The 11,608-nt window shown below is 51.6% G+C and overlaps 1 protein-coding gene across 3 annotated transcripts; it reads left to right on the top strand.

The window, feature by feature from the left end:
• Nucleotides 1-612: 612 nt before the first annotated feature.
• Nucleotides 613-5,977, top strand: VGLL2 (vestigial like family member 2). 3 transcript variants are annotated; one of them, XM_088522123.1, is made up of 4 exons: nt 613-828; nt 2,631-2,922; nt 4,046-4,604; nt 5,375-5,977. In XM_088522123.1, exons 1-4 carry the CDS (start codon nt 745-747, stop codon nt 5,472-5,474), a joined length of 1,035 nt encoding a protein of 344 aa, XP_088378249.1. In that variant the 5' UTR covers nt 613-744; the 3' UTR covers nt 5,475-5,977. The 3 variants fall into 3 exon arrangements, with proteins under 3 accessions (XP_088378249.1, XP_088378257.1, XP_088378252.1); XM_088522131.1 differs by having other exon boundaries at nt 4,046-4,561; nt 5,391-5,977; XM_088522126.1 differs by having other exon boundaries at nt 4,046-4,561; nt 5,553-5,977.
• The last annotated feature ends 5,631 nt before the right edge of the window (nt 5,978-11,608 follow it).

An 11,608-nucleotide genomic window follows, 5' to 3' on the forward strand; every position in this document is an offset into this window, starting at 1 on the left:
CTTCCTTCCTTCCTTCCTTCCTTCCTTCCTTCCTTCCTTCCTTCCTTCCTTCCTTCCTTCCTTCCTTCCTTCCTTTCTTCCTTCCTTTCTTCTTTTCTTTCCTTCTTTTTCCGTATTTTTGTTGACTTTATTAAATATGCTTAAAACCAAAATGGGTCTATTTTCACATGGGTCTCTTCTGACCCACATTACAATCTGAAATGAAAACTTAGACCTCTGTGTTACCACCTCCTCTCCCTCCTATGCCTCGTCGTCAAAATTCAGATACATCCACCAGCGCATGGCTGCGTGTCCTCCACCAAAAGCCGAGGGCTACCTCCCGTTTCCCTGCGTGATAATTCAGTTTTTTCGGTCCGACGGGTCCTGTTCCCGTTTGACGTGCAGGAGCCGCCACCGCTGGAATTTGCCGGTGTTGGACATCCCTGAGCCGCGTCCTCCCCGGGAGGCCACGGACCTTTTCCCGCTTTGCTCTAACCAAGCCCTTCGGTCTCTTGCGCGGTGGCACCGTGGAGCTGACGCGGGACCCGGGAGCCGGGCGGGAGCCGCGCTATAGCGAGGGGCAGGGAGGGAGGGAGGGCGAGGGGGGTGTCGCCTCGTCGCGGTGCCCCCCTCACTCCTCCCACCGCGGAGCGGGGCCTCTTAACCCCCGCGCGGCCCCGCGCCGCCAAGCACAAGCTCCGCGCAGCCCCGCGCAGCTCCGCGCGCCTTCATGACAGCGGAATTTATGTCCCGCCGCGCTCAGCCATGAGCTGCTTGGATGTTATGTACCAGGTCTACGGTGCTGCCCCCCAGCCGTACTTCGCGGCAGCCTACAGCCCCTACCACCAGGTACGCGGGTGGGAGGGGTGTCGCCGGGAGGGTGGCCGCCGGGCCTTTCCAAAAGGGAAAAGGGGAAAGGGGAAAGGAGGAGGGGAGGGCGGAGGGTGTGTGTGCGGGGGTGGTCTGGGAGGCCGCGATGGTGAGCGGGGCAGAGCTGCATCCCACCCTGGCGCGGGGCTCGCCGGCTGCTCGCCCGGGGTATGTGCGCGGGCGCGAGGTAGGGGCTGCGCCCTGCTTCGGGAGCAGCACTTGGACCCTCAGCAGGGGCTTCGGGGCCTTCCTATGTATTTTTTCCGTTCCTGTGCGGTTTGGGGGTACTTTTTCTCTCTCTCTCCGAGGCGGACAGCGCGGCAGCGGCCGCGGGGCATCCTGCAGCCGCCGAGGGACAAGCGTGGCTGGTCCTGGCTTCGGGCTGAGTGAGGTCTCACCACCCCGTGGGGACCGCGGCGGGCGCTCCGGGTCTTCCCTCTGGAAGTGGAGGGTGCGAAGGTGTCCGGAGCCCCGCGGAGGACCTGCCCGCGCTCCTCCGCGGGGTGCGCAGGGCTGCGGGCAGGGGCGGCATCCGGGGATGCACCCGGGGCCCGCTAGCCCATGGGCCGCTCCGCGGCGGCGGTCGCCGCTTTCGAACCCACCCGCGGGCCGCTTGTGGCTGCGAATAAGGTCTTGCCGCCGAGCTGCCTGCAGCACGGGCCAGGTTATCAAAGGGATCGATTAACGGCAGGATTTCGATAAAATGATATTGCCGGACGCGGGAGTGTTTCGCGGCGTATCAGGCCCTTGGAGAACTTTGCACCCCAGTATGCAGTCCCTTCAAGACAGCAGGTTATTTTCTGCACGCTGCACCTGCTGGACAATACTTTCTAGCTCCGAGTTTCCCTCTTTTCCTCCTCCCCTTGCTTGTTCCTTCCAGAAATGGAAAAGGGGATATCCGAGCAAACAAAAAAAAAGGGTCTCGATAGAGGCAGGAGCAGCGCGGGCGGCCCCTGCGGCGGGTGCAGCCCGTGTGACACGGAGCACGGCGACTACCTCCAGCGCCTGGCACGGGGCCCGGAATACCTGGTACAAATAGCAAATGATGTCCTCCCCTACCTTGCCTCTGCCCGCTCCCCGTGCTCCGTGACATTATTTAGGGGGTGACTATTACCTCAATGGTCGAGCCGGCAGCCAAGGGGAAAAGCGGTCGTCATGAAGGAGTGACATTATTGAATATGTCGCGTGTCTTGGCCCCGGGAGCTGACCCGCTTCCCGCCCGGCCCTCGGTGCTTCCCCCGCCGCCCGGCCCGGCCCGGCCCGGCCCGGCCCGCAGCGCCCAGCGCCGCTCCGCTCCGCTCCGTCACTCATTTCTAAGAGGTTCCCGGCTGCTGCGAACACGCTAAAGCTGATGAGGAGAACATGGGAAACATCCAGCAAACTTCTGCATTCTCTTTTTTCCTTTCTTTCTTCCCCTCTTTTTTTTTTCCTCTCAACGGAATCCAGTAAAAACAGGCTAATCTTGTAGGAAATACCTGGAGCTTGCCAAGGAAATGCTTTTCGCCCCGCGATGAGCTTGAAGCTGACAGCCCCTTTCTTTTCCCCCCCTTCCTTCCTCCTCCTCGCCGCCGTGGTTTGCAGGACGCTCCATTGGGTCCCCACCGCGCCGTAGGTGAGCGGTGCAGCGATGGGGGTGTAGGAGGACGAGTGGCTGCCGGAATCCCCTCGCTGGGGCCGAGGCGGTTCTCGCATCCTCGGGGCACGAGGACCGCCCCTTTTGTTTGGTTTTGTTTGCTTTATTTTGTTTTGTTTTGTTCTCCTCCCCCTCTGCCTCCCGTCAGAAACTCGCCTTTTACTCCAAAATGCAAGAGGCGCCGGAGAGCGGCAGCAGCGCCAGCACGAGCAGCTCCTTCTCCAGCCATGCCGCGGCCAGCATCAAGGAGGAGGAGGGCAGCCCCGAGAAGGAGCGACCCCCCGAGGCCGAGTACATCAGCTCGCGCTGCGTCCTCTTCACCTACTTCCAGGGGGACATCAGCGCCGTGGTGGACGAGCACTTCAGCCGGGCGCTCAGCCAGCCCAGCAGCTTCTCGCTCGGCAGCGCGAAGGCGGCGCGGAGCGCAGGATCCTGGCGGGGTGAGCGCGGGGGAGCGCGCAGGGAGCGCGGGCGGTTCGCCGCGCCGAGGGGGCTGCGAAGGGCTGTTCCTACCCGGGGGCGGCCGGAGGGAGACACCTCACAGTTTCTTCCCTCCGCCGTGAACTGCCCCGCGTCAGCACTTGGGGATTTTCGGGGGCCCTCCCCGGCGAGGCTCCCTGCCCAGCTCAGCGCCCGCCCCAGCATTTCCTAGCCTCTCCGTGGATTCCTGCCGGTGGTTAGGAAGGCTGAAATACTACTTGAAATATTTCACGGGCGAAAGATATTCGGCACTGGAATTGCCAGCAGGAGAGGAGATTGCCGTGCCCGTAATGAACCACTTCCCTTTCTCCTGAGCATTGCCAGAGGCATGGAGCTGGCGGACCTCCCGGCCAGATGTGTGTTACCAGCACAGCTTTTATTTGTCTCCAGCATGCACAGCATTCCCAATCAATAATACTTAACATCTCTGTCCTCGCTATTAATATTCACTATTTCATCTTGCCTGCTGCTTAACCAGTGAAGAAAATGTAGCCTTTGCCCTGCCAGCCCTAATCAGATCTGCAAAATGCTTCCCAAATATATGTTAATATATACCCGAGATACGGGCATAAGTCCAGTGTGATAGATGGGGAAATTGCCCCCAGGTGTTCAGCAAATTCAAGCTGATTCCCAGTAAAAATCTCACCACGCTCTAAAATTGTGCTAAGCAGCAAGCAGTTGCCCTGCAGAATCAGGCATCCTCTGAGGTGCTGGGAGTAAATGAGAAAAATAAGAGAAAAACGAAAAACAACTTTGGAAACTACCGTGGGGTAGTAGTTTCCAACTGTCGAGGAAGAGAGACATCCCTCACCTTAGATTAATCTTTTTTTTTTTTTTTTTTTCCCATGGAAAGAAACCTGGAGCAAATCACTGCAGGTTCCGGGATAAACCCTTGGCTAGATCTGCTGGATGTTTAGCTGGAGGGCATCTCTACTTGCCGGGAGCAATTGTGCTTGGCCTTTGCCTGGGGGATATGGGGAACTGGAGGCCCTGGTTTTGAGTGAGGGGCCTGGTAAGGGACAAGCGGATGGGGAAGGCTATGGGTGCTCCTGCTTATTTTCTTCTCCCACTATGTCCCCCTAGACGGTTCCTTCCCCATGAGCCAGCGCAGCTTCCCACCGTCCTTCTGGAACAGCACATACCAGCCCTCGTCTGTCCCTGCCACGCTGAGCAGCCCCTTGGCGGCGGCCGCCCACAGCGAGCTACCCTTTGCCACCGCTGACCCCTACGCACCGGCCTCGCTGCACGGCCACCTGCACCAGGCCGGCCCCGAGCCCTGGCACCATGCCCACCACCACCACCACCACCATCACCACCACCCCTACCTGGGCGCGCAGAGCGGCGCCTACCCCCGCCCCGCCGCCATGCACGAGGTCTACGGCCCCCACTTCGACCCGCGCTACGGCTCGCTGCTCGTGCCCGCCGCCTCCGTCCGCCCGCACCGCCTCACGCCCGCCTCCGTGCCCGCGCCCGTCAGCCCGCAGTGCGAACTGGGCAAGAGCGAGGCGGGCGCCGCCACCGCCGCCTGGACGACGCCGGCGCCCTTCCCCAACGCCGCGGGCGACGTGGCGCAGAGCCTCGGCCTCAACGTGGATGCAGGTAAGAGCTTCTCTCAGACCTCCTTTGATACAACCTCGGCCCCCTGCCTACCACTCGCTTAAGTCCCCGCTAAGTGAGAAGGAAATAGCCCTTGTGGAAGGGGAACCGTGGTGCTGCTCTGGGTAAATAGAGCAGGGGAGAGACTCACAGGAAACGCCGGAGCTTGGCCCGTGGTGCCCCTCTTGGGAGACGCTTGGGAGGACGAACGAGGCAACACCAGTTCCCCCAGCGCCCTTGGGTTGCTGCAAACGTGTGCTGAAGAAGCTGGTCTCTTGCCCGGGCCCTAGCCCTGCCCTTGCATTGAGGAGTGGGACGGGGAGCAGGACAGAGCCACCCCAAGGGTTTGCTCCCTCCATGGGCTCACCTAGGGGTGCGAGTGCTGACACCAGGGTAGGGCTGGGTTATTTTTTCCTGCCCCTTTTTGAAAGGAAAGCACAATCACACGCTGGTGCTGGAACCTCCTGCCTGCTCAGGTGCCTGGACACAAGCTGGGGTCACGGTGGGGAGGGTCGGGAAGGTGACAGGGGTGCACGCAGCAGGAGCAGTTAGTTGCCCAGGCAGAAAGCCGGCGCTCGGAGGCATTGCTCCATGCTGCACTGCTCTATCCGCACAGGGCTCCTCACGGAGGCCCCGCTCTTGGCAAAAAGGGCCATGCGTCCATCCCTCCTTTAGCTTGGGCTCTTCTCTGAGCTGCTCTCTTCCAGTGCCGAGGAGTCCCTGGCCTCTTGCAGCAGTAACAAAGCTTGTCTTTCTCTGTCCTAAATGCCTATACCTATTTTTCTTCTTCCTTTTTTTTTTTTTTTTTTTTTTCTTTTCTCTCCGTTCTCAGGTTTACAGCCTCAGGATAAAAGCAAGGATCTGTACTGGTTTTAGAGCTGTCCTTCACTCCTCTTCCCCCGGCTCTCCCCTGTAGATCTCTGCCTGTTAGACATGGTGACATTCAGAGCTGAAATCGGGTCAGTTTGTAACAGCTTCTGGTCTTGGTTTGCAGCTCGACGTTACTCCTTCTGTGGTGGATCCCTTCTGAGCTGATCTGCTGCCTCCTAGACCCCCCCTTGCCCTTTTCCAAGCCCGCTGTGGCCCTGCAACTTGGGGAAAGACAACGGGACTTAAACCGACCTGGCAATGCAAGGATGCTACTTTAGACTCATTTTGGAGAGGGAAATCCTTCTGTTGAAAGAGGAGAGCCAAAGACTTTGAACTTTTATTTAAACAAACTCTGCACCCAGGACTGCAATCAGACTACTTTAGAAGAGTCAAATGACATTGCGAATGGTGATGCAAAACCACTGGTCTTCTTACAGGGGACAGAGGAAATCTGTTTTTTTAGTGGTGTGAATATTTTTTTATGGCAGTGAAAATTATTTCTTGAAAGCAACATGGGAAAACTATTTAGTAATTTTGAACTGGATTTTTACTTTACGTTATAAAAGTAAAAGGAGAAGAGGTTGGGAAAACATGAACGTTTTTGGATTATCAAAAACTGGTCAGATTTTTCAGCTTTGTGGTTATGAGTGGCAAGTGTCTAGCTTGGGCCACCTGCCTTGGGCTTACAGAAATGCAGCTGTTCCAGGGACAACTGTTCAGACTTCAGAAATATGAAAACCAAGGTGGCACTTCTCAGAGTTTGGCACAACATTTGCATTGGATATATATCTTTTTTTTTTATACAAGAAACATTTTATTGTGAAAGAAAAATCCCATTAAAGAAGGGGGAGGGGAGAGAAATGTGAAGAAAATGCTCCACCCCAACCCGACGGCCTTTAAAGGGGGAACACCAGAAAGAAAGGCACATAAGGGACTATAGGTCTGGATTGCCTCTAATATTGCTCTTTGTCTATGTGTTGCTGTCATTTTGTCACTTTAATTTTTTTTTCTTTTTTTTGAAGACAGAAGTAAGATATCTATTTAAATGTAGGAAAGCTACATTAAAAGTATCTTTTTCTTTCACCCTATGTTCTTTTATGAGAAATTTTAACTAAACAAGAGGAATGAGGCAAGCTAGAAACTCCAGCTAGAAACCTGTAGTGTGGATGAAGTGAGTTATTTTATTACTTTGCATTGAACAGAAATCCTAACTGCAAAAAAAACCTCCAATAACCAAACATTACCTCAAGGAGAATAAAATATAGCAATAAATGCAAAAGAAGAAAAAAATGCAGGAGTATAGCAATACTCTATTTTAGTGCATGTTCTATCTGTAAGATGAGTTAATGCAGGGATGACACTGGGAGAAGCAGCCACCCTGCAGTAAGAGATTTAGTAGAAAATACACTTGTGTACTGTTAACTTGCCTCTCCTGGGTGTTTGTGCTAACTACAGCGATGGGAAAGAATAGGAATCTTAATAGTATGAGTGAAATAAAGCAGGATGAGTAAATATTACAGGAGCTGGCAAGGAGCTGCTCTGGAATACAGCATATGCAGAGCATCCCCAGCCAGAACCACTACTGCAAATGGCAGCAGGTGACTTGCTGTGCCTCTTTCAGCCAAACATCCCCAGCAGAATTTCTTCCTTAGTCTTCAATTAGACCCCAACAAGCTGCAGAGGGCAGGTGAAGGGCTTCAGGATTTATAGTACCAGTTAAACCAAAAATGTTCAGTAGCTCCCATTAAGAAGGCAGCAGCATTTTGCAGAGGAAAAGTAACGAAATACAGCACCTAACTTTATTGTTGCAGAGGCTTCGGGATGACAGTATCATTTTGTTAACACCTGCTTGCTGGTTTTTAGACTTTTTTAAAGTTAAAAAAAATCTGTCTCTAATGTTAGCTGTCCTCCATTGGAACAGTTTGTTTTTTTTTTTTTTCCTTTCTTTTTTTGCCCTTCTCCTTTGCAATTCCTGAGGAGGAGGACTGTCCAACACAGCCAAAATATGTTTGCAGACATTCTTGTAAACAAAAACCCGTCATTTACTTCGTTTGCATTAACAATTCTTTTCAACTGTGACCATTTTGAGCACGAGAATTTATGAAATCTATACATGACTACTGGTATCAACACTTGTTCTCCAAGTTCTTATTTATTGCTGTATCGTAAAAGCAGGCAAACCTTGAAGTCAAGATTGTGGCTTAGGGTATCAGACACTTCAGCAACCACTTTTAAAAAGTGCTCCTGCCCTGTTGGAATTGCAATCTGAAAAATTACATGCCCTGTTCTGGCTAAGCCTGCAGAGATTTTCTGCATGTAGGTTGTTCCCCCCATGGGCAATCGCCCCCCCCAGCACCAGGTTAGCTGCTTAATCATGAGTTTTTGCAGTGAACAGAAAAGGAGCAGTCCCTTTATATATATGTGTGTATATATATACTATAAATATATACACATGTGTATATGTCCTTTATGCCTCATGCTTGTCATTCAAGAGAAGAGCAGGACCATAAATGCCCGATCCCGCAGCTCCGCGCGGGGCCTCCCTGCGAAGGCGGCACCCGGATGAGCCCGCGGTGCTTGTGCTGGCGGAGCCTGCAGACAAACTAGCCCGGCGGCAAGAAGCCCGCGCGTCTCCTGACCTGTTCGCAGAGCCTGGGGCGGGAGGCAGAGCAAGGGGCTTCGCGGCAGCGCTGCGGCAGCGGGCTCAGGGAGAGCATCTGCCGGGGCTGAGCGCGAGCAACTTTTAAGGGTTTGTAAAGTGAGCTCTGGCTAGATTCACTGCAGACGTTTCTTTCCCATGTGGAAAATAACTGAAGCTTAGCAAAGCACAGGGAAGGCACAAGGTAGACACAGTTAGCTAATGTTAGCTAGCTTTAAGATATTGTTTCCTACTTCCTGCCTGCTTTTCCAGTGTTTTTTTTTCCACGCGAGCCCCTGGAGGAGGAGGCAGGGAGGAGAGGCAAGGGCTGAATAATCCTCTGCGCCTCCCGCGGATCGTGTGCCGCCCATCTCCGGAGAAATGTATCTATCATCTGCCCTGTCTCCTCCTTGGGTCAGGAGGGACTGCCATCCCTTCTCACTTTCCTCTTTGAAGTCCTATTTAAGTTCATGACAAACTCTAGCAAGGGCTTAAAGGTTGGTCCCTTCCTAGAAGGGATGAAAATGCTGCGGGTGGTTTTGGGTGCATCAGGGCTGTCTGAGTGACAGTTTTCATGAACCTTTTTCTGGGCAGGAGTTGTAATTAACATGCCCTTTTGATGGCAGGAAGGCGAGTCAGCTCCTCCAGGGCATTGCTGTGTCCTGGCCGGCTTCCCTGGCCTGCCACCCAGGGGAGCAGTTGCAGCAGGAGAAGGAGATGGCCCCTGTGGTGTGATTATTTGCAGGACTGAGGCATTTATTTGGTAGGTTAGGTGATTTTTCATAGGGAAGTAGGAGAAATGGGGGGCAGTGAAAGAAAAGGGAAAAAAAAGGAAAAAAGAAACAGGGAGAAAAAGGAAAAAAAAGAAAAAGGGGGAAAAAGGAAAAGGGGGAAAAGGAAACAGGAAAAAAGGAACAAAAGGGGAAAAGAAAAAAGAAAAGAAAGAACAAAATAGGAAAAGGAAAAAGAAAAAAGAAAAAAGAAGAAAAGAGGAAGAAAAAAGAAGTGAAAACCTGCATGCATTGCTTATTTCAGACAGCCCTTAAGCTGTCCTGCACCACCTGGCCCAGGTGTGCTGGGCAGCTCCCTCCCCATTCCCCATGGACTCGACCTCTCTCCTGCTCCCGTCTTCCTCACCCCTTTCCCCCTCTCCCTGAGTTCAGTTTCCAACTTACCTCCACACCTCACTCCCCTCTCCTTCCTCCATCTGCCCTCTCTGTACCCGCTCCAGTGGCCTCGTGCTTCAGCAATAGGAAGCCAAGGGATGGAGCTAGGATGGACACAGACTTTCCTGTCAGTGCTTCCCGCACATATATGGAGCATCAGTGTTTGTGCAAGCAGCAGAACCAGGCAAGCACAGACCCTTTCCAGAGGAACCAGGACGCTGACTTCCAATCCCACACCACATCCCTGCAGCAGGGACCAAGTCCTACAACCTAATGCAGTGGAACAACTATTTTTTTTTCCACCAGTGGAGTCCTAAAAAGAGCCCGCAACAGCGCCAGCAGCACACAGACACAAATGATTATTCTCTCTTGACAGACCTACACAGCTCCCTCCATGTATTTAACTGCAGCCGCACTGAGCTGGATCAGGAAAGGGACACTTGATAGCTGCTGTTTCCGTGGTTGAAATATTTGTGAAGTTAGCGCATAATCTGAAAGCAGAAGCTAATAAATTATAGGGTGCTAATTGGGGCCGGAGTGGAGCCGTCAATCATATTATCCTAAACACACAGAGACCCTCATAACCTAAAAAGGCAAGAGAGGCTCCAGGAACAGCTCCCAGTTGTCACTAGACATGACCTCCAGTGAGAGCACAGAGTCAAGGCAGAGAGTTTATTCTGCTAAGAAAACGCAAATCCCACGTTGAAGAAGGCACTTGGGTGCGTTTTTGCTAACCCTCCTCGGGAGCATATTTCCTAGGGCACCTTACAGTCTTGCTTTGCCACTTACCAATTTTGCCATTCATGCAATTAGTAAAAATGGGCAAACCATAGGAATTTGTAATGCTTATATTTGCATAGCCTTTAGAGTAAGTCGCACATTTTTAGTCACAGCTCAACACCATTGCAGATAACCCCATTTGCTAAAAGCCATATTATTGCTCACATTTTTTGTTTGTCTGTTTCTTATGCCTAGAAACATATGCATTTCTTAAAGACTTCAGGAGCCTATGAATAGAGTTAGAGCACAGTTGTGCAAATACGGTACCAATAAGGCAGTCTCAGCTCCACTCACTTGATTGCCACGCTTTCCAGTGTTGTTTTCATCAAGTTCCTCATATTTTACTCGTATGCTTTAAAACTGAATCAAAGAATGACAAAGAGATTTTTGGTGACATTTTGCCCTGAGAATTAATTTCTATCTTGAAGCAACAAGCAGGCATTTCAGAAAGTTTCCTGAGGGAAAAAATGTTGTAAGAATTAGAATCAACCCAAAAGTGAGGAGTGGGCATCCTTGATTTTGGTGTGGGCATGACCAGTGTATGCATGCCTGGTAACTGGAACAAGATAAAGCCAAACCCTTTTCCTCCAACCTTCAGCTGGTTGCAAGAACAAAACACAACTAAGTGTGCAGGTATTGCAGGTATTTCTAAATGTGTCATTTCCCCCTCATTTTTGACACCTTTGTTAATTATTTCATGTCAAAACTGAATGCTGGCAGAGAGCAGAACCACTAGTCCCTTCTCAGCTTGCTACCATGAAGACAAATGTCAGCGTCTAACCAGGTGACGCTGCCACTAAACTGAGAGCCACCTCTGGGTAGAGTAGGCAAGAGGACGTGTTTGACATCTGACTGTGGTTTCTAATGGCTCTCCATTCCCTGACCTCTCTGTGCAAAACAGGAGAGCAGAGTTGTTTGTCTAAGCTCATCATACTGTTGCAGTGTAAAGCCTTACAGAATGGCAGTGTGAAAAGGACAGGAAAATAATCTGAGTTTGCCTGTCCTCAAACAGGATTCAAGTAGCCTAGCAAAACATCGTTTTTAAAAATAATCATGTTATTATTATTTTCCAGCAGCAAGTATGTAGGAAAGTCAGTCAAGGATTAAACCTGTGTGTGACATACATTGCCTGCTCCTGCCTTCTTTCTGGAATTAGCCCCTGGTCACCTGCACAACCTAATCTTCTCTCCTGCCAGTCAGTTGCAAAATCCTCACTGTAGCACACTATTATCGGGTCAGACACTGCACATTTACGTTTTGGAAAGCGATGTTCATGAATTAGAATCACATAACCATACACAATGCATGAAGTGTATAGGACCATGTGGACCACTAGATTATTGAAATTTGGAAGTGAAAGCAGTGGGTGTAACAATAACTGCACAGCTGTTGCTGGCCTCTTCCCTGGGTATAGCACATTTAACAGCTCCTGAATACAAGATGGTGGTGTAAGCTACACCTTTCTTAACATCACAGTACTCAGACTTACAAACATTAAGCTGCTATATTGATTCTTACAGATTCTATCAAAAGTGCTTCTATCTGTACTTTCTGTCAGCTGGACACCTTGTGAGTAAAAAGTATGTGCTTCAGGAT

Source organism: Tinamus guttatus, unplaced genomic scaffold (genome assembly GCF_059628265.1).
Source record: "Tinamus guttatus ecotype Peru unplaced genomic scaffold, ASM5962826v1 Tinamus_guttatus_pri_ptg000010l, whole genome shotgun sequence".
NCBI classification, from domain to species: domain Eukaryota; kingdom Metazoa; phylum Chordata; class Aves; order Tinamiformes; family Tinamidae; genus Tinamus; species Tinamus guttatus.

Coding starts and splice junctions, on each gene's coding strand:
- VGLL2 (XM_088522123.1), top strand. CDS start 745: ATGAGCTGCTTGGATGTTATGTACCAGGTCTACGGTGCTGCCCCCCAG. Junction 2,923..4,045: donor GAGCGCAGGATCCTGGCGGG/GTGAGCGCGGGG, acceptor ATGTCCCCCTAG/ACGGTTCCTTCCCCATGAGC. Junction 4,605..5,374: donor TTTGATACAACCTCGGCCCC/CTGCCTACCACT, acceptor TTTTTTTTTCTT/TTCTCTCCGTTCTCAGGTTT.